Source organism: Salmo salar, chromosome 01, assembly GCF_965601325.2.
Source record: "Salmo salar chromosome 01, fSalSal1, whole genome shotgun sequence".
Classification (NCBI taxonomy): domain Eukaryota; kingdom Metazoa; phylum Chordata; class Actinopteri; order Salmoniformes; family Salmonidae; genus Salmo; species Salmo salar.
This window is the reverse complement of record NC_138291.1, coordinates 57,432,501-57,455,000: the sequence shown is the minus strand read 5'-3', so window position 1 is coordinate 57,455,000 and position 22,500 is coordinate 57,432,501. Positions and strand designations below refer to the sequence as shown.

General features: G+C 42.8%; 1 protein-coding gene across 5 annotated transcripts in view; it reads left to right on the top strand.

Moving 5' to 3' along the window:
- LOC106605231 (EMAP like 4) overlaps positions 1-22,500 on the top strand; it is a 97,409-nt gene that overhangs the window by 21,934 nt on the left and 52,975 nt on the right. Inside the window, exon 1 of one of the 5 annotated variants that reach the window (XM_014200659.3) lies at positions 18,127-18,733. The exons of 2 other annotated variants lie outside the window; for them this stretch is intronic. In XM_014200659.3, coding sequence (XP_014056134.3) covers positions 18,655-18,733 — 79 coding nt within the window. In that variant the 5' untranslated portion in view covers positions 18,127-18,654. Of the gene's footprint in view, positions 1-18,126; positions 18,734-22,500 lie in introns of those variants that run through there. 2 more of the 5 variants (XM_014200652.3, XM_014200667.3) reach the window with 2 other exon arrangements.

Sequence of the window (22,500 nt, the reverse complement as noted above, 5' to 3'; positions counted from 1 at the left end):
TATTGTAAGTTCTGTTATTGTGAAGTGGAACCATCTAGGAGCAACAACGGCTCAACCGCAACGTGGTAGGCCATACAAGCTCACAGAACGTGACTGCTGAGTGCTGAAGCGTGTTAAAATCATCTGTCCTCAGTTGCAATACTCACTACCCAGTTCCAAACTGCTACTGGAAGCAACGTCAGCACAAGAACTGTCAGTCGGGAGCTTCACGAAATGGGTTTCCATGGCCTGAGCAGCTGCACAAAAGGCTAAGATCACCATGCGCAATGCCAATTTGTCGGCTGGAGAGGTGTAAAGTTCGCCGCCATTGGACTCTGGACCAGTGGAAATGCGTTCTCTGGAGTGACGAATCGCGCTTCACCTTCTGGCAGTCCGACGGACGAATCTGGGTTTGGCGGATGCCAGGAGAACGCTACCTGCCCTAATGCATAGTGCAAACTGTAAAGTTTGGTGGATGGTGAATAATGGTCTGGGGGTATTTATCATGGTTCGGGCTTGGCCCCTTAGTTCCCGTGAAGGGATATCTTAACGCTACAGCATACAATGACTTTCTAGAGGATTCTGTCCTTCCAACTGTGTGTGTGTGTGAGGGGGGGTGTAGATGTGTTTGTTCATTACCATGAAACATATATACTGCATTAATTCATGTTTGTTAGTAGGGCTATAATGCATGAATTGGTATGTGTGTTTAAATATTCCTCCATGTGATTATTCATTAGATATGTTCGATTTTAAATATGTAGGTCTGTGTTGCAATGTGCCCCTGTATTATGTTGCCTGTTCTGTGACTGCTCTGTGCTGCAGACACTTATTTTTAGCTGTTTGTCACCTACAAATCATGAATGTGCTGCGTAGTGCATTTCCCTCTACTGCCTAGCCCCCCACTCTGCTCCTGACCAGCTAACCTTTACTGTTGCTGCCTCCTGCCTACTCACCACCACCCCTCCCCCTCCAGCTCTGCAAACACTGTAGCTTCCTAGCTGACCACCCTTGTTGTGTACAGCCTATGTCCAAATACACTGAGTTTCCATCATTTTAGGGGAAACCTCAACGATGTCTGTGACTATAACACTAACGGACTATAAGTGGATATACAGTCGTCTCAGTCTACTAGATACAGGGCCACAGTACACCACTAGTAAAACTGATTTTGCTGTGTTAAAACCCCATGTGGCGGTGCCCTGCGGTAGAGTGGTGCAGGGTGATGACCTCATTCTGTCCCGCGGGGATGACCCGGTTCTGTCTTCCTGCTCAGTGCAGTGATGCTGAATCAGAATGGGGAATATTTCAGAGACCGAGAGAGGAGGGGGAGTCCTGTGCTGCAGTCAGTCCAACTTTCCTCTTGTACTTTTCCATGGCAACTGGAAGGCGGGCGAGAGGTATTTACATTATGACCAGGTGACCAGTGTGGAGGAAGGGGGAGGTGTGTGTGTGTGTGTCCTTGTCACTCATCCAACCACAGTGGAGGTTTTTTGGCCAAGCCCTGCAGAGTGCAGATGGTGGCGTGTCCTTGGTTGGCAGATAGGGGGGGTGCTGTCTGACTGACAGCTCGTCTCAACATATTGTGTGGAGGTTGAGATACAAGGTGCTATAGTTAATGGTAGAGAGCTGATTTTGAGGGCTTCAGTCTACCTCATTCTCAGCATTCTGATCTCTTTGTCCCATGAAGTGGGCCAATAAACTTTGATTTAGATTTGAAGTGACCTTGAGCTGATATAACCCATGCTATGAATTTTAAAGTAAATAAATAGATTTTAGAGTACAGTCTGGTATTATATCAAATCCTTGCAGCGGTGAGTCTGCTTTAACATTTCAAATACATACTACAGCTTGGATCTGAAAAAATACAATGCCTGTGCCCTGGTCTCTGTTCAACCAAAATATAGTGACTCAGCGGGGTTGTGGCTGAGGTTTAAATTATGTTTTGATGCTTTTTGCAGATATTCTGTTTTCTTTGTTGTTTTTTTAGTTATGGAGGGTGGTCGGAGCACTCACAAACGACTCTTTAGGCTAGGGGGGGGAGAGGGCTCTTTCTCTCTGACGGAGCCCTGGTCGTCGGCAGTTTTTTCTGATGTACGGTCGTCCGTGCAACCTCAACCACCCCTCTCCCTCCTTCCTTCCCTCCCTCCCCCAGTTCCCAGGGTCCATGCTGCTTTTCCTGGAATTGGAGGCAAGCAGGAACACACAGCTTCCAGATTCCTGCTTCTCTCTTCCGTTCTCTGCCCAGGTTTTGAGGGTAATTGTTATTTTTCCCCTTTGTTTTTATTTTTTTTATTACTTGGGTTGGAAAGGCACAAAGGACCAAGATACCGGCAGTTAAACTTGGTGAAAAAGCTGGTGTCTGCGTGCTGCAGTCAGAATGTCAAGTGTCGGCTTGTCAGTGTGTCAGTTAGTGATGTTTCAGTTGTACCACAGCCCTGGATCCAGGCTCCTGCTGCTTTTAGAAGGCTGTAATACAGGGCCCTCTAGAAACAACACACACACACACACACACACACACACACACACAATGTCTTACTTCCTCACACACACCTGCTCATGTACTTACGTGCATATGTTAATGCATACTGACGCACAGACCCAGCATTTGAGTGTGTATGTCAGCAAATTGCAGGGTGGTCTAAAACTATACTGTGACTGAAATAAGCCTCTGATTCAGAACAGAACCGGTATAGAAATGGATTTGATTAAGACCTCCCTCAGTCTTACACACGGTTTACATTTAAACATTTATTTCTGCTTACTACGATTACATTGCCGTGTCTTTGATTTACTGATACACACACTAACAGAGAGACTATATGTGTGTGTGCGTGCGCGTCCAATCGTGTGCGTGGAATTGTGCCATGTCATGAATTGCAGGCACTGGTTGCGTGCGTGTGTGTGTGTGTGTGTGTGGTGGGCATGCGTGTTTGTGTAGTAGGCTTATCGTATATAGGATAAACCAGGGTTTTTGGAAATGGCCACATTTATTGGAAGTTTTTTCAGTACATTTGAATATTTGTAGCTACTTTTTAAAATAAATACCTGCAGTCAACTGGTGCCATCATATTTATACTGTTTATCATAGAAAGAATGTAGCCAGCTACATTTCATAATGTTTTTCTTAAAGTTAATCTTGCATTTTACCGCAGAAAAGTTGGCTGGCTACACCGAGAAAAGTTGGCTGGCTACACCTGTCTGCTGATAGAATGCCTGTTCGTGAATTCTCATGGACAAATGCAACTGAAGCACAAAGTTAGTCTGATGCCAAGCAGATATTTCAGTAAGAAGTATTTTACATCTGCATTTACAAAACGCAGCAAGTTATTTTTATGCTTTCAGAATTCTGACTTAAACTTACATCCTAAGTTTAACTTGCTAGTTAATCAAAGTAAGTGGCTGAATTAATAAAGTGATGGGGAATCATATTTTGTTAGCTTTCTGCCGTGTTTGAGAAGTCAAAGACCATTGTGTGAGTTATTTATACAGCTGCCGCTATCCTGATTTCCTTGCGTTTCTTCTTCTTCTCTCTTCTCGGGCGATCTTCTCCGAGCAGGACAGTTGCCCTAGCGACTCCAGACTCCACACAAACACAGCGTGTAGTCTACATATGCTGCTCCAAAGCCAGTACTGTTCTTCCTTCAGACAAGCATGCGTCGAAACTTTGTTAATTTGCACAATGTCGCTCACTCTCACATTCGCTTGTAAATGTCCAAACTCACCAAAAATGACATTCGGTAGCGCCTAGCTAATATATAACTTTATGAGCTGGAGTGCATCTTTGCAATTAGTTTAGTTTGCGCTCGTTAGCATATTTAGCTACAGACTCCATGGAAATTCTCTACTACTAATATTCTGGTAATAGACGCACAATGGGTTTTTTTGCGCGGGGGGGGGGGGGTTTGGCCGCCCCTGTGTACTAAGCCAGTAATACCATATATCCCGGTATGATAGGACGGTATATCGATATGAAAATCTGGATACTGCCCAACCCTATTGTGTAGTGAAACTGCCCTATCTCAGTGCTGCGGCATTTTGTGCTGTGTTGTATAGCACTGTGTGTGTGTGTGTGTGTGTGTGTGTGTGTGTGTGTGTGTGTGTAATTTACAATGCTATGCTTGCTTTACTTGTCTGTCATTGTTTCGGCGCTCTGGGAGACAGACAGACACGTGTAGCGGGCCTCCTAAGAACATGTCTCAGTCTGTCCAACACATCCCTCTATGGTTACCGACACACATTACTCCCCTCCCACTCTCTTCCCACTCCTCCTCTTCCCTTTCAACCTTCCTTCCAGATCCTCATGCAGGCATTCCCCAATCGAAGGGTGCGACCTCTGACACGTTACTTTTCCTAGGGAACCGTCATGTATCCGCCCCCGACTCCCCCGGTCTGTCTCTTTGTCTGTGTCTCATAAGCTCTTCATATCACTCGCTCCTTTTTTCCCCCCTCTCACACCGTCTAATATGTGATTTCCACTTCATATCAATGCTGTGCAGTTACTGTCTCTGAAACATGCACACGTGTATGCAAATGGGCTGCTGACAAATACAAACAAGAAACGGGTTCACTCTCACACACAGAGATGGTAGTATACAGTACCTTATCCATGGGGTAGTGGAAAGACATTAGTGTCGTGACTCCATGCCAGGGCCTTCCTCCTCTGGGCTTGAGTGTTTTACTGGAAAGGGCGCCATGACACTTCATTGAACCAAGGCCCTGTGCTCTGGCCTCGTAGCTTATAATGCAGCGTGGGTGAGAGATGGTGAAACTGGCACCACTAGGGCTGTGGCGGTCACGAAATTTCGTCAGCTGGTGAGTGTCAAGCAAATAACTGTCGGTCTCACGGTATTTGAAGTTAGTTAACGTAAACACATTTAGCGTCTCCTGGCTTCCACACACAGCCTACAAGCCACTTAAAAAGTAAGAAATCCATGTAATATAGCCAACACCTTCACAATAAATCCATTATTTTAGACGGGTCTTAAGAAGCATGATATGAAGAAAATGTAGTCTGTCAGAAGAACAAAATAGCATGCTCTGAGTTGTCCTGTGGGCTACACTAGTTCCTTTAGCAGACAAGATTTGCTTATAATTCCATGGCATTATTTTATAGTATGAAGAATACAATTGAACAAAGCTGAATAAACTATAAATATTTTCTCCAAACGATTTGAGGGAGTGCACACGTGCTGCTATTCAGTGTTGAGCGGTTAACGAAGAAATAGGTCCTCCTATGTGCTTAATTTAGAGTTATTAAAACCTGTTAGGGATAGAGGGCAGTATTTTCACGGCCGGATAAAAAACGTACCCGATTTAATCTGCTTACTACTCCTGCCCAGAAACTAGAATATGCATATAATTAGTAGATTTGGATAGAAAACACTCTAAAGTTTCTAAAACTGTTTGAATGGTGTCTGTGAGTGGTGTCTGTGAGTATAACAGAACTCGTATGGCAGGCCAAAACCTGAGAAGATTCTAAACAGGAAGTGCCCTGTCTGACAATTTGTTCTCCTACTTGGGCATCTCTATCAAAAGTACAGCATCTCTGCTGTAACGTGACATTTTGTAAGGCTTCCATTGGCTCTAGGAAGGCGCCAGAAAGTGGAATGATAGCTCTGCAGTCTCTGGGCGAAAAACAGCAGGGGTTTTTGTGAGTGGTGCTTCTGAGGACAATGACACTGGCGCACGCGTGCACGAGACAACTCCATTTTTTTCTTTCATTGTTTGAACGAATACAACGTCTCCCGGTTGGAATATTATTGCTATTTTACGAGAAAAATCGTATAAAAATGTATTTTAAACAGCGTATTTTAAACATGCTTCGAAGTACGGTAATGGAATATTTAGAATTTTGTCACGAAACGCGCCGGCGCATCACCCTTCGGATAGTTACCTGAACGCACGATCAAAATGGAGCTATTTGAATATAACTATGGATTATTTGGAACCAAAACAACATTTGTTGTTGAAGGCCTGGGAGTGCATTCTGACGAAGAACAGCAAAGGTAATCCAATTTTTCTTGTAGTAAATCTGAGTTTGGTGAGTGCCAAACTTGGTGGGTGTCAAAATAGCTAGCCGTGATGGCCGGGCTATGTACTCAGAATATTGCAAAATGTGCTTTCACCGAAAAGCTATTTTAAAATCTGACACCGCGATTGCATAAAGGAGTTCTGTATCTATAATTCTTTAAATAATTTATGTATTTTGTGAACGTTAATCGTGAGTAATTTAGTAAATTCACCGGAAGTTTGCGGTGGGTATGCTAGTTCTGAGCATCACATGCTAATGTAAAAAGCTGTTTTTTGATATAAATATGAACTTGATTGAACAAAACATGCATGTATTGTATAACATAATGTCCTAGGAGTGTCATCTGATGAAGATCATCAAAGGTTAGTGCTGCATTTAGCTGTGGTTTTGGTTTTTGTGACATATATGCTTGCTTTGAAAATGGCTGTGTGATTATTTTTGGGACGGTACTCTCCTGACATCTGTTTTGCTTTCGCTGTGAAGCCTTTTTGAAATCGGACAGTGTGGTTAGATTAACGAGAGTCTTATCTTTAAAATGGTGTAAAATAGTCATATGTTTGAGAAATTGAAGTTATAGCATTTTTTAGGTGTTTGTATTTCGCGCCATGCTATACTATTGGATATTGGTGAGGCGTTCCGCTAGCGGAACGTCTGTCCCTAACAGGTTAATGTAGCTTTAGTTGTTCTACAAACATTGGGCTATATGTTTTAATGTTTAATACATTGTAAGGCTGCATGATGAGATTCTAATGATTTAGGAAAAAGTTGCTTGAAAGGCATGAGCTCTGCTTTGTTTTTTGCTCAGGCTGTACATACTCCAGTAGTCTCTCATTCACAATTTGACAAGCACTTGATAATGCCTCCAATTTCAAGGCGGCATCCCCTTTGTGGTTGTAATGCACCCTAAAAAAATCCATGCCTTTTGTGGCCCAGAGTGCTGCGTTGTGCCCTTCTCCCTGAGTGTGCTGTGCAATCCGAAGCACCTCTCACTCACATGGCTCTGTCACGTGATCGGGTCTTTCTGACAGGCTACAAGTGAAGACAGACACATTGAGGACGTAACTGTGCACGTCCTTATCCAATTCCGAGGTGCATATTGAAGATACTGGAAGAACTGTCCACATTTACTTTTTGTCAGCCAACAAGATGAGAGGCCTAACGAACAGCAAAATCACTAGCCTATGTCAGTCTACTTTCCCCCATAGTACAAAAATCGACCTATTCTATTATGAAATGTTCCAACCATAGTCTGGGACAGTTGTGGGATGCGATAAATCCCAAATGAATACAACCACTAGCATCTCAAAACCTTTTTTATGCAATGTGGCTGACGCAACAGATCAGAACTTATAGCATAAAATGTTGATAAAACTATTAGGCTATTTCTTCACATAAGCGCAGCAATGCGCACATGGCAGTAGGCTTATATATAAGCGTGAATGTTCCATTAGCAGAAAACACCATTATCAAAAGTGACCACAAATGCAATCATACATGTAATGCTTTTATTATAAAGGTGCATTTTTATGGTGAAAATTATCTTCTCCAAACTTGAAACTCACGCACTGCTTATATATGCCAGTTAGGCTCTACACACCTTGTAAAGCAGATTAATGTGCTTCATTTTAAGAAGTTATTTGGCCACTTGAGTTGTGATACAAACCTTAATAAAACATATGGGCTAGGCTACATGAGGTGTGCAACATGATTAGAAAAGTCGCAAAAAAAGGCATTTTTTTCTTATGCGTTGCATCATTCACAAGTGATAGGCTAATATTGTCACCCATCAGACTATTCTTGATTTAATCTTGTCTTTACATATGCTAAATAATATACAGTACCAGTCAAACGTTTGGACACACCTACTCATTCCAAGGTTTTTCTTTATTTTGACTATTTTCTACATTGTAGAATAATAGTGAAGACATCAACACTATGAAATAACACATGTAGTCACAAAAAATATATTTCATATTTGAAATTCTTCAAAGTAGCCACCTTTTTGCCTTGACAGCTTTGCACACTCTTGACATTCTCTCAACCAGCTTCATGAGGTAGTCACCTGGAATGCATTTCAATTAACAGGTGTGCCTTGTTAATTTGTGGTATTTCTTTCCATAATGCTTTTGAGGCAATCAGTTGTGTTGTGACAAGGTAGGGGGTATACAGAAGATAGCCCTATTTGTCCATATTATGACAATAACTGCTCAAATAAGCAAAGATAATTGACAGTCCATTATAACTTTTAAGACATGAAGATCAGTCTGGAAAATGTCTAGGACTTTGAAAGTTTCTTCAAGTGCAGTTGCAAAAGCCATCAAGCGCTATGATGAAACTCTCTCATGAGGACCGCCACAGGAAAGGAAGACCCAGAGTTACCTCTGCTGCAGAGGTTAAGTTCATTAGAGTTAACCGCACCTCAGATTGCAGGTCAAATAAATGCTTCACAGAGTTCAAGAAACAGACACATCTCAACATCAACCGTTCAGAGGAGACTGCGTGAATCAGTCCTTCATGGTCGAATTGCTGCAAAGAAATCACTACTAAAGGACATCAATAAGAAGAAGAGACTTGCTAAACCCAAGAAACATGAGCAATGGACATTAGACTGGTGGAAATCTGTCCTTTGGTCTGATGAGTCCAAATTTGAGACTTTTGGTTCCAACCGCCGTGTCTTCGTGAGACGCAGAGAAGGTGAACGGATGATCTCTGTGTGTGTGGTTCCCACCGTGAAGCATGGAAATGGTGTGGGGGTGCTTTGCTGGTGACACTGTCAGTGATTAATTTATTATTCAAGGCACACTTAACCAGCATGGCTACCACAGCATTTTGCAGCGATACAACATCCCATTTGGTTTGCACCCGACCTCAACCCAATTGAGATGGTTTAGGATGAGTTGGGCTGCAGAGTGAAGGAAAATCAGGCAAGAAGTGCTTAGCAAATGTGGGAACTCCTTCAAGACTGTTGGGAAACCAGGTGAAGCTGGTTGAGAGAATGCCAGGAGTGTGCAAAGTTGTCATCAAGGCAAAGAGTGGCTATTTGAAGAATCTAAAATATATTTTTAAATATATTCTAAACCACTTTTTTTTTTGGTTACCTGATTCCATATGTGTTTTTTTTCATAATTTTGATGTCTTCACTATTATTCTACAATGTAAAACATAGTCAAATTTAAAGAACCCCTTGAATGAGTAGGTGTGTCCAAACTTTTGGTAGGTACTGTATGTGCGACATGTTTTGATTTAGAAAGGACCATTTATCATGCACCTGCATCAAAACAGGGGCAGCGGGAAAAATACATCTAATTTATGCACTTAAATAGCAAATGGAAGACTCTCTTTTCCCCGTGGTTTATTTTCATGCCAGCCAGGTAGGCTATAGTCCTGTTCTAATTGTGCTTAATATTAGGAAAGTTGAGAAATAAATATAGTAGGCCTAGCCTATAGAAAGCTGATGGGAGCCTCGTCTTTTTATTTGAGGCCATCACTCCCGTTATTCCATAGCCCATAGAAATGATCATGGGCTCTCATGAAGTGTTTTTTAATTAGATTTTTGAATACATTTGCATCGATGTCAGAGTGATTTAGAGGGACGATAGAGTGCTGAGTACCAGGCAGTTAGCAAGTTTTGTAGGCTACTCATAACCAGCAGCATCAGAGCTTGGAGAAGCCTAATTACCGTGACTGAAGTGGAATTTGACTGCCTTCATGACTCGTGACCGCCAGTGTGGCGGTAATACGGTCACCTTAACAGCCCTAGGCACCACTCCCTTGGGCCACATAGAGCCAGAATGGAGCCAGCAGCTTGGGTAACTCATCAGACTGGCACTAGTAGTGATTTCTGGCAGGGATTTCCCCAACATGCCCCATCGGAAAACCATTAGGCAGATCAAGAGGCATAGATTAAGGATAGAGCAGAATAGAAAGAGGAGAGAGTGAATTAGGAGAGTTATAAGAACTAGAAGTATGGATGTAGAGAGGAAGTGCCTTATTATTGTTTCTTATCCAACTGAATCCCAATTTGAGGTTTTTAAAAGATGTCACTAGTACCAGTCATAAGTTTGGACACAGCTACTCGTTCAAGGGTTTTTCTTTATTTTTTACTATTTTGTACATTGTAGAATAATGAAGACATCAAAACTATAAAATAATATATATGTAATCATGTGGTAACCAAAAAAGTGTTAAACAAATCAAAATATATTTGAGATTCCTCAAAGTAGCCACCCTTTGCCTTGATGACAGCTTTGCACACTCTTCGCATTCTCTCAACAGCTTCGTGAGGTAGTCACCTGGAATGCGTGTCCTAACTTTTGACTGGTACTGTATATATGCCCCTGTGGCTATGGGACCTTTCCCACTGTAACCTCATTCATACGGTCCCATTTGTACCACATTCTTGCCAGGGTAAGCCTTTTTTACCTCTCGTGCACATGCCAGTAAGTTTAAGAGTGGGAGTAGTCGTGGGCCGATGACAGACTATTTTAATAAATCAATTGAATATACACCATCACAAAGAAATCCATTATTCATTTGTTTAGGCAGGTCCTAAGAAGCATTATAAGACTAATAAAATGTATTTTCAAAAGATTAGAATAGCATATTCTAAGTTTATTTATACTACTGGTCTCTGCAGGCTATAAGCCTACATGGCTGTGCCATGCAAATTTGAATCAATAGTTTTTATTTAGTCAACACACACACACTCATGGGAATTGGCCTATGGATGGGACTAAATTTGAAATGCTGCTTACAGAAGAAATATGGAATGTATAACCATGGTAGCAGTTAAGTTTGGAGATTATGGGATAATGATTAGACCAATAGTGAGGACACAACAGTTCCCGAGACTGAATCCAAACATTGCACTGTTGATTTTATGTGCGTTTAACATTTACTGTACTTATCGCCCACATTTGTTGATAACGAAATCTGAAAATACTTTGGATACGTTCAGTAATATGATAAGAATATTTTGGAGCTCTCCTAGCTGTGTTGAGAAACTAGAGCAAGTACACGTGTAGTTGTTTGATTCGGAACACAGCCCTGCAGCCCCTCCTTTACACTATTACTGTTTTTGTTTACGCAATTCAAAAACTGTCAATTTTTTATAAATCACAATCTGTGTCAGGTGGGCATAATTTGAAAGCTTGTTCTTTTGCCAACATGACTAAGCTAAATTATAAAATGGAAATGTAAAGTGCACATTTGGGTGTTTGGCTCGCTTGTATGACGTCAATGCGGTATTTATTATAATCTTCAATGTCTCATCTTTCAAAAATATATGCATGGAGTCCTCATAATTTACAGCATTTCCCTCAGATGATTTTTTTGGGGTGCAAAAGTTGACCAATTAGCGGTAGGGGTGGGGGCAACTTCTTGTCGCATGTGGTACTCAAGTTCGGAACTGCTGTCAGTCAACCCATACAGAGCTGTGAAGCGCAGACCCTGAGCTCTGACGTCATGTATAGAATCTTGCTGTAAAGCCACTGCGTTCCAATTGAGGTACTTGTCAATGTCCAAATCTGCCATTTTCAACCCATATACTGGTACAAGTGTAAAGGGCTACGCTACATAACATGCTGTAAAAATGTTGTGATCAGGGCTAATAAATGAGCCAACTAGACAAGATGATCATGAGCAGCACTCACCTCAACTTAGCTAACCTTTCCCCAGCCTAATTGTAGCCTATATCCAATTGAAGATTCAATAAAAAAACAACTCTGACATTGATTGATTTATCAAGACTGAAAGCAGTGTGATGGCACTGTCCCGAATCAAAACGGTGCTGAAATGATCACCTAGTTCAGGGGTTCCCAAACTTTTTCACTCAGGCCCCCTTTCCAGCATCGTGTTCACACCCCTCTTGTTGGTGGAAAGAAAATTGTGCAGGTTTAAAGCTCATTTCCTGCAATTCTACAAATTTTTTCATGGGTTTCAGAGATAATTTAGCATTTTTTTTTAAGATAATTGACTTGCAATTCTAGACACTTTTCCATGTCTAATGTACTTACAGTCAAACGTTTGGACACACCTACTTATTCAAGGATTTTTCTGTATTTTTACTATTTTCTACATTGTAGAATAATAGTGAAGACATTAAAACTATGATTAAAAAAATAACAACATAATGGTAATAATTTATTTGAATGGTTAATCTGTAGTCTATTGATAAACTCGATAAATCAAGATGTAGCGTAGGCCTATTTACAATACAGTTGAACACATACTCAATAGAAGTTATTGAGTATGCGCTTGTTTTGGCTGATTTCATGGGGATTTCTTTTGACCTTCCATTTATTTTGGAACTTATTTTATTGTACCGAGTAAGTCTCTTCTTTTATAAAAGTGTGTGCTGTCTCTTTAAGACCCAGGGTGTTATTCACACACAGTCAGTTCCAGTCTCATGCAAAGATGGTCTTGACTGGGAGAGATGTGAGGCGGGGGAGACTAAGTGAATTAATAAAGTTTTTGGTGACAATCCGCTTTGAAATCAGCAAATTTTGTGTTATGGTTTGCATATTATCACAAACAAACAAGGTACTAGGGTAGTGAATTTATGTTCGCTTCAGCTGTAAGCTAGCGAGGAAAGTTAGCTCATAAAGCTGGAAGTTACTGGTAACTTCTTGCATTGTAAAGTGTTCTAACCTGTAATGGATATTGTTTTGTGAACAGTACATTTTCAAAATTTCTACAGGCCATGTAGCACTATTCAAGTGTGTTAACTTATGTGACGCATAACACGGAACCCAAACCGGCTGCGCGCGTGCGCAATCGTGCATAAATGTATTTTGTCCCTCTACACCAGACATGATCAGGACACGCAGGTTATGATATCAAAACAAGCTCTGAACCAATTACATTAATTTGGGGCAGGTCGAAAAGCCTTAAACATTTATGGCAATTTAGCTAGTTAGCTTGCACTTGCTAGCTAATTTGTTCTATTTAGCTAGCTTGCTGTTGCTAGCTAATTTGTCCTGGGATATAAACATTGAGTTATTTTACCTGAAATTCACAAGGTCCTCTAATCCGACAATTAATCCACACATAAAACGGCCAACCGAATCGTTTCTAGTCATCTCTCCTCCTTCCAGGCTTTTTGATCTTTGAACTTATATGGTGATCGGCATCTAAACTTTCATAGTATTACCCCGACGACCAGCAACACAGTTCGTCTTTCAATCACCCACGTGGGTATAACCAATGAGGAGATGGCACATGGGTACCTGCTTCTATAAACCAATGAGGAGATGGGAGAGGCAGGACTTGCAGCGTGATCTGCGTCAGAAATAGAAAGGACTTCTATTTTAGCCCTTGGCAATGCAGATGCTCGTGCACGCGATGCGAGCGGTGTAGTCCGGGTATTAGTGGTGATGCAGCCCAGACTCCTAGTGAATGCAGTGGTTGGTTCCACAGTTCAGGCTAGAGTTAGCAATGAGTAAGTGGAGCAGGCAAGGTGCTCTCGCGTTATAAGGGACATCGGCTGCACTAACAGACAGACTTAATCATCTCTCAATCAGTAGATGATGCGAGGCACATTTGACAGAAATACCGAAAGTAACAACAAATTCTAGTCCGAACAGTTTTACTATCGAAAAGTACCGAAGTTTTGGTATATTGTGCAACACTAGGTTTGAAAGGTGTACAAGTGTTCTGATTAGTTTTTCGGTTTGGTGTGTGTGTGTGTGTGTGTGCGTGTGTGCTCCTGTCATGTGTATACAAGGCCCTGCTCTGCTATCCTGCCACCTTTACTCTTTCCTGTCAGCTCTATTTTGGTGACTGTACTGCAGTTCCTCTCCACATTTAGGTTTGATCTCCCTTCAGATGGCAGTAAAAGTTCGAGCTAACGCCAGACGTTTTAAGTAGAGAGCAGGAACATTGATATACAGCACATTTTCAGCAAATTGTTTTGGAAAAGTATTTTGGGAATGATTGCAAACATGGTCACAACTCCTCGTCTAGCTACCAAAGCATGCTGGGAGTTGTTGTGTCACATGTCTGAGGGGCCATGGGGGCTGACCTGACTTTACTGTGCTTAGGTATGAGATAAACCGTCCCTTCCCGAGAACTCTGTGTGCTGGCTTTTGACCTCACAACAGTTCACCTGTCTGTCACTTAGGCTTGGGCGGTATACTGTGTATACTGGGGTATTTGGAAATAGCCACGGGATGGTTTTTCAATAGCATCAATACTGTTCAAAATATTTCTTTTGAAGTTTTTCCCATACGTTTTAATATTTGTTGCTATTTTTTTTAAAGTCCGATCCCGTTCTTATTTCAACTGTCACATTATTTTACATTATAAACCTTACTTCCCCAGCACAGTTGAGCCAGTCCCATTTCTAAATAGCACAACAAGAGAAAGCGTGAGCAGGTGAGTGTAGAGAAAAAAAACCTAAAAATCAGTTGCAGCACTGTCTGCTGCTTGAATGCCCAATCCTGAATTCTCATCCGAGTTTAGAAGTGCAACTGACGCACAAAATGAGTCTGACGCTGAGCAGAAATTACAATAAGAAGCATTTTAGATCTGTTTTTACGAAATGCAGCAAGATATTTATTGTGTTTTTATATTTTCTTCCTGTCTGAAAATGATGCGTTAACACGACCCCTAGTTTAACTTTCTATCAAAGTTGCTGAATTAATAAGGTGATGGGGCATCATATTGTTACATTTCTTCTGCTTTTGAGTAGGCAAAGCTGTTTGGATGAGTTATTTGCACAGCTGCCAGTGCCATCTTGATTTCCTTGCGTTTTTTCTCCACTCCGTTCTCTGCTCCTCCCTCCTTGGAGCAGGCAGGCTCGTTGCCCTAGCAACTCCAGACTCCACACAGATGCAGTGTGTAGACAGGTGCTGGAGAGCCAGTACTGCAAATGACTAAAATGTAATGTAAATGCATACGTCAAAACATAGAAAATTAGCAAAGTGTCTCTTGTTCACATTCACTTGTAAATGTACAAACTCACCAAAAATGACATTCGGTAGCTCCTACCTATATAACTTTATGAGCTGGATTGCCCGTCTTTGCAATTTTTCATTTATTTTCATTTGTGCTCGTTAACGTATTTAGCCTTCAGCCGCCATGCACATTTGCTATTACTTGTGCTAATTTTGTTAGCATTCTGGTAATAGATGCCCAATGGGTTTAAAAAAATATCTGTTTGGCCCCCATTTGTGTACTAAACCGGCAATACTGTAAATTCAGGGGTGAGAGAAGGAGGTTATGATGGATATGAAACTCTGGTTACTGCCCAACCCTACTGTCAAGTGTTAAAAGCTCATTACTTCTCTGGAGGACAATTGCAGTCTCACAGTTGGCTACCTCACCTTTCACACCACTGATACTGGCCCCGCCTCCTTTCACCTGTTCTATTAGGTAGCAACACATCTGCCACGCTGATCCTCAACACTGGAGCTCCCCAGGGGTGCGTGCTCAGTCCCATCCTGTACTCCCTGTTCACCCACGACTGCATGGCCAGGCACGACTCCAACACCATCATTAAGTTTGCAGACGACACAACAGTGGTAGGCATGATCACCGACAACGACGAGACAGCCTATAGGGAGGAGGTCAGAGACCTGGTGGGGTGGTGCCAGAATAACAACCTCTCCCTCAACGCAACCAAGACTAAGGAGATGATAGTGGACTACAGGAAAAGGAGCACCGAGCACGTCACCATTCTCATCGACGGGGCTGTAGTGGAGCAGGTTGAGGGCTTCAAATTCCTTGGTGTCCACATCAACAACAAACTAGAATGGTCCAAACACACCAAGACAGTCGTGAAGAGGGCACGACAAAGCCTATTCCCCCTCAGGAAACTAAAACGTTTTGGCATGGGTCCTGAGATCCTCAAAAGGTTCTACAGCTGCAACATCGAGAGCATCCTGACCGGTTGCGTCACTGCCTGGTACGGCAATTGCTCGGCCTCCGACCGCAAGGCACTTCAGAGGGTAGTGCGTACGGCCCAATACATCACTGGGGCAAAGCTGCCTGCCATCCAGGACCTCTACACCAGGCGGTGTCAGAGGAAGGTCATAGACTGTTCTCTCTACTACCGCATGGCAAGCGGTACCGGAGTGCCAAGTCTAGGACAAAAAGGCTTCTCAACAGTTTTTACCCCTAAGCCATAAGACTCCTGAGCAGGTAACCAAATGGCTACCTGGACTATTTGCATTGTGTGCTCCCCCCCCCCCCCCCCAACCCCTCTTTTACGCTGCTGCTACTCTGTTTATCATATATGCGTAGTCACTTTAACTATACATTCATGTACATACTACCTCAATTGGCCCGACCAACCAGTGCTCCCGCACATTGGCTAACCGGGCTATCTGCATTGTGTCCCACCACCCGCCAACCTCTCTTTTACGCTACTGCTACTCTGTTCATCATATATGCATAGTCACTTTAACCATATCTACATGTACATATTACCTCAATCAGCCTGACTAACCGGTGTCTATATATAGCCTTGCTACTCTTATTTTCAAATGTCTTTTTACTGTTGTTTTATTTCTTTACTTACACTTTTTTTTGCACTGTTGGTTAGAGCCAGTAAGTAAGCATTTCACTGTAAGGTCTACACCTGTTGTATTTGGCGCACGTGACAAATAAACTTTGATTGGATTTATTCATCCATTTTGTGAGAGAACCCCATCCCTGTCCATACCATGAGTCATTGCAGAGCCCATTATAGAAATCTATTGTGGGAATGGCTTCCCTTTTCTGTTTTTCCTCCAGGCTAGTCACCTGTCCCTTTTCTGTTTTTCCTCCAGGCTAGTCACCTGTCCCTTTTCTGTTTTTCCTCCAGGCTAGTCACCTGTCCCTTTTCTGTTTTTCCTCCAGGCTAGTTACCTGTCCCTTTTCTGTTTTTCCTCCAGGCTAAGCACCTGTCCCTTTTCTGTTTTTCCTCCAGGCTAGTCACCTGTCCCTTTTCTGTTTTTCCTCCAGGCTAGACACCTGTCCCTTTTCTGTTTTTCCTCCAGGCTAGACACCTGTCCCTTTTCTGTTTTTCCTCCAGGCTAGTCACCTGTCCCTTTTCAGTTTTTTTTTTCTCCTTCCAACTTGTCAGAGTGCTATCTTGAAAGAATTCTCTCTTACATTTTCTATTTCTTTCTCTCTCACTCCCTTTTTCTCTCTTTATCTCCCTCTTTCTGTTCTCTCTGTCCTCACTCTCTCCCTGTTTGCCTGTGCCCTGCAACAGTGCCCCATTCACAAACAGTGGAGAGTTAAATGGTTCACTCTGGTTTGAAACCCGCCATCGGCTGGGACCCGCTCTCCCTCCGAGCCTCAAATTCACAAAACCCTGCCTGTGTTGTTTTTGAATGCTGGCCCACTAAGGCACAGGGCTGAGGTTCGGTTTCAACTGTGTTCTACGTAGCTAGCAGGAGTTAGGCTATGCACACATGTGCGGTCTTAAAGACCCACGTATACGTGAACATGGTAATGAAGGTTCTTCAGAATGCCTATATACACACGATGCACTCTGTTCCACCCAAACGTTGATACATTCTTAGTGAAAAATAGACAGGAACACACTGAATGGGTTTCTATCATAGTGCTCTCTGCTTCCCACTCAGACCGCATAGTTTGGCTGTGCTCCTGCGTTCATGTGAGGAACAGTGGGTTTCATTTCGACCAGACCAGGATTTGATCATGGAGTTTAAAATCTTATTTTACATCATCTCAAGGAACATTCACATCATATCATTGTAGTTCCAGAGTGATGTTATAACCTTGACGTAAATAAGATCTAGGAATTCATTTATTGAATTGCCAAGTTCCTAACCCTAAAGGTGGCATAGTGATTAGGGTGGTACGGTTCTTGTCAGACGTAAGGTAGGTTAAGTGGGTATGATGACGGTATAAGACTGTCAGTCCTGTAAGGTGACTGCTGTGATAGTGAGAGGTGTGTGAAAGTAGTCTGTGAGACGATGGGTAAGCAGGAAGAGGGAGAGAATGAGAGGGGGGAAGGGAGTAGGATATAGGGACTCCTGCAAGGCTCCTGGGGGAGGGGAATTTGACACTTCTACATGGTCTACCCTCCTCCCTGTATTTCTCCCTCGTTCTCTCTTTCTCTATTTTCAGGAGCTGTGTTGCTGTCAGCGCTCCAGAGGTTAAAAATGTGTGAGGCAGCAGCTCGGCTTTAGCCACTCCCTGAGCCAGTCAAGGTTTTCTTTTTAAAAGCTTTATCTCCTCCTCCTCCTGCCTCACTCTCGTGCTCATTCACTCTGGGCTTTGTGTGAGCGTGCACCGGTGTGTGTTAGCGCATGTCGGAGAGAGCAGACCCAGACGAGCGAGAACGAGGGGAAGACCAAAAGCATTCTCTGCACACAGACAACCAAGAATCATTCTGTCTGCTGTCGAGGAAGACTAGTACCCGGATAGAAAAAAAGTAACAAAGGAAATAGACTCGAGAAAGAGAGAGCGAGGAAAAACTGGACTGCCTAAGACGACGAGAGGAATATTCGATCACTCACTCACACGTGTGTGTGTGTGTGTGTATATATACAGTCACACACACAGCAGACTTGTATCGGTGAAGCCAGCATACTCACTCACACTCTCAGACAGTAAAAAAGGGAGGAAGGTGCCTGGATCTTGCCAAAGAGGTGTGCGCGCGTGTGTGTGTGTGCAGCGAGAGGAGAATGGAGGAGGTCTCGGTGTCTGTGGCCCCAGCATGCAACTCTACAACCACCAACACGTTGCTAAACAACCACTGCGCCGGTAATCTACTGTTCTGTAACCGTACTACAATAGCCTTCATCGCCCTGCTTTGCTGTAGTATTGCTTGTGTTACTGTTCCCAGACAGGGTAAAGGAATCAAAGTTTGGAGGTTAGTGGAGCGCCAGCTCCATGTGGAGGTTCATTGACGGGTGTGTGTGTGCTCCATGGGGTTTCCCCCAACTACGCACTTGAGGTGGCGTTAGATCCAGAATCTGTCTTCTGCAATACAATAGTGTCTGTGTGGTTTACCAGAAATAGCATGTATGTGGTTCTAACATAGAATACTTTAATGACTTTCTAAGCGTTCGTTGGTCATATACTGTGGTGGGTCTGTAGTCAAACTATAGAAGTAGGAAAATGTGTGTATTGTGTAATATGTCTGTGTGTGGCTGCTCATTGACTTTTTTTTTATCCATAGACTCTGGCCCACACAATTACCTCTGCACTCTTTATTGTCTGTGTGGATCGTTATGACCTTTTTTTTTCTCCAAGCCATTCACTGTTCATTCAGAGAGCTCACCCCAGTGAGACTGCTGCTGATTGGTCTGAGGAGAGGACTGAGACAGTATAGCTGTCTAGATGTCCGTCTTTATAGCAGGGAGGATTTGAATCAGCGAGAAGAGTGAGAGAGGTGGATGGATTGAGTGAATTTATTAAGGATCCCCATTAGCTGCTACCATGGCAGCAGCTACTCTTCCTGGGGTCCAAACACATTAAGGCACTTATATCACACACAAAACAAAAGATAAACAGTACATCAGATAACATTATTACACCACTACATATCTACAATACAAAATGTAATACAACGCTATTACAATGTGCGTGTGTCTGTACCTGTGTGTTTCTTCACAGTACCCGTTGTTCCATAAGGTGTATTTGTATCTGGTTTTTAAAATCTGATTCTACTGCTTGCATCAATTACCTGATGTGGAATAGAGTTCCATGTAGTCATGGCTCTATGTAGTACTGTGCGCCTCCCCTAGTCTGTACTGAACTTGGGGATTGTGAAATGACCTGGTGGCATGTCTTGTGGGGTATGCTTGGGTGTCCGAGCTGTGTGCTAGTAGTTTAAACAGACCGTTCGGTAGGGCTGGTCGATAAATCAATATCAATAATTATCAAGGTAATTACTTCCCTCCAATAACGATATCAAAACGTTTAGATTCATTTTTGATAATGTCGATATAGAATAATTAGGTACAGCAGTCCATTTCACCTCTGTGACGCAGCAGGAACGTGCGGAGAAGTGACAATATGCACGTGGAGAGGTATACGCCCACTAAAAACCACTTAGCACCTCGAGTGATGGAGTAGCCACTATTAACCATGAAAAATGAGTGATGTAGGAGAAAACAATGGCAGTGATAGCCATGGAGAAGGAGCAGCTTCCAACAAAGAAATTATTGATAAAAAGGGTTAACCCCTCTTGGGTATGGGGCAGTATTTTGACGTCCGGATGAAAAGCGTGCCCAAGTAACCTGCCTGTTACTCTAGCCCAGAAGCTAGGATATGCATATAATTGGTAGATTTGGATATAAAACACTCAAGTTTCTAAAACTGTTAAAATAATGTCTGTGAGTATAACAGATCTGATTTGGCAGGCGAAACCCCGAGGACAAACCATCCAGGGGGAAAAAAAATTGAGGTCATATGATTTTCCAATGGGTTTCTATGGGATACTATTATTATTAGGAACCTGGTTGCAGTTCCTATGGCTTCCAGTAGATGTCAACAGTATTTAGAAATTGTTCAATGTTTTTCTTTTGAGAAATTAAGAAGTAGTCCTATTCATTGTAAGTGTCACTCCACTGTTTTGGTGCGTGTGAACAGGAGAGCGCTCCACGTTGTTTTTATCCGGTATTAGAAACAGTTTACTCTGTCTTATATTTTATAGATTATTTACCTTTTAGGGTACGTGAGGTTGGATTAGGAACGTTGTTTGGACCAAGTTTACAGGTAACTTATTAGATACTTTGTAGTTATGTTGGGCGAGTTGAAACCGGTGTATTTCTGAATCAAACGCTCCAAATAAATGGACATTTTTGGGAAATAAAGGACATTATTGAACAAAAGGACCATTTGTGATGTTTCTGGGACATTTTGGAGTGCCAACAGAAGAAGATCTTTAAAGGGAAGGCATTAATTATATCGCTATTTCTGACTTTTGTGTCGCACCTGCCTGGTTGAAAAATGATTTTGATGTGTTTGTATGCGGTGCGCTGTCCTCAGATAATCGCATGGTGTGCTTTCTCCGTAAAGCCTTTTTTGAAATTTGACATAGCAGCTGAATTAACAAGGAGTTAAGCTTTATTTTGATGTATAACACATATTTTTTCAAGAATGTTAAATATTTGAATTTAGTATTTTTGAATTTCGCGATCTGCAATTTCACCGGATGTTGGCCAGGTGGGACGCTACCGTCCCACCTGCCCATTAAAAAGTTAAACTGTTTCAGTAATTTGGAAGTGGTTTGGCTTTTTGAAGTCCGACAAAGAGCAGAGCGATGCTTGGTGCAAATTGTGCCGTAGACAGGTGGCTACGAAGTCTGGTAATACGACAAACCTTTTTCAACATCTGAAGCAAAATCACTCTTTGGAACATGCTGGAAGTTTGAGTTTGCGCCATGATATTGATAAACGCCCCTCAAGCACCAGCCAATCTAGGGATGTTTGTTGGTTGGTGATGTGGACATCAAGGAACTTGAAACTCTGTCGCGCAGCAGCACGACCAGGTGGACTGGGGACCGCAAGGAGTCATCAGGCCAGGTAGTCCTGAGGCATGGCCCTAGGGCTCAGTTCCTCTGAGAGAAGAGTGAGAAGAGAAAGTTAGAGGGAGCATAATTAAATTCTCACAGGACACCGGATAAGACAGGGGAAATACTCCAGATATAACAGACTGACCTTAGCCCCCGACACACAAAGTATTGCAGCATATTTACTGGAGGCTGAGACGGGAGGGGTTGAGAGTACCGGGTCTGACCCTCTTGCCTCCAGAACTGCCTGAATTCTTTGGGGCATGACAACGTCACTCAATTGGTATCAAGGGACCTAACGTGGGCCAGAACAAGATTCCCTACACCACCACCACCAGCCTTCACCATTGACACCAGGCAGGATGGGGCCATGGACTCATGCTGCTTACGCCAAATCCTGACTCTGTCATCAGCATGACGCATCCGAAATTGCGATTCGTTGAACCAGGCGATTAAAAAAATAATAACAACAATTCTCCACTCCTCAAATGTCCAGTGTTGGATCGTGTGCCCACTCAAGCCGCTTCTTGTTTTTAGCTGATAGGAGTGGAACCCGAGGTGGTCATCTGCGCAATAGCCCATCCGTGACAAGGACCACGTGACTCACTGTCTGTAGGAGCGACCCATTTTCATGAACCGGGTACCTAATGAACTGGCCAACGAGTGTATGTCAATGGATTCATTCCAAGCAGCAGAAGTATGAGAGAGCATGTGGCAAGGGTTCAAGAAGGAAAGACAGATTCCAATAAAGAGAGGGATGGAGAGTGATGGTGCGAGAGCGTAAGATGAGGAGAGTGATGATTGACCTTGTCAATGCATGGCTGTGCTCCCACATGTCATTATGAAAGCTAAAAACTCAGACTGAAGTGTGTGTGTGCGTGGTAGCTTGTCTGTGTTTGTGCATATGTATTATTTTTTTTGCTTACTGTAATACTATCTATTGCCTGAGGCTGGGATCATGAATCTGCACATAGGTGCACACTGCTTTCCCACGTTCTCCTACTGCCCCTCC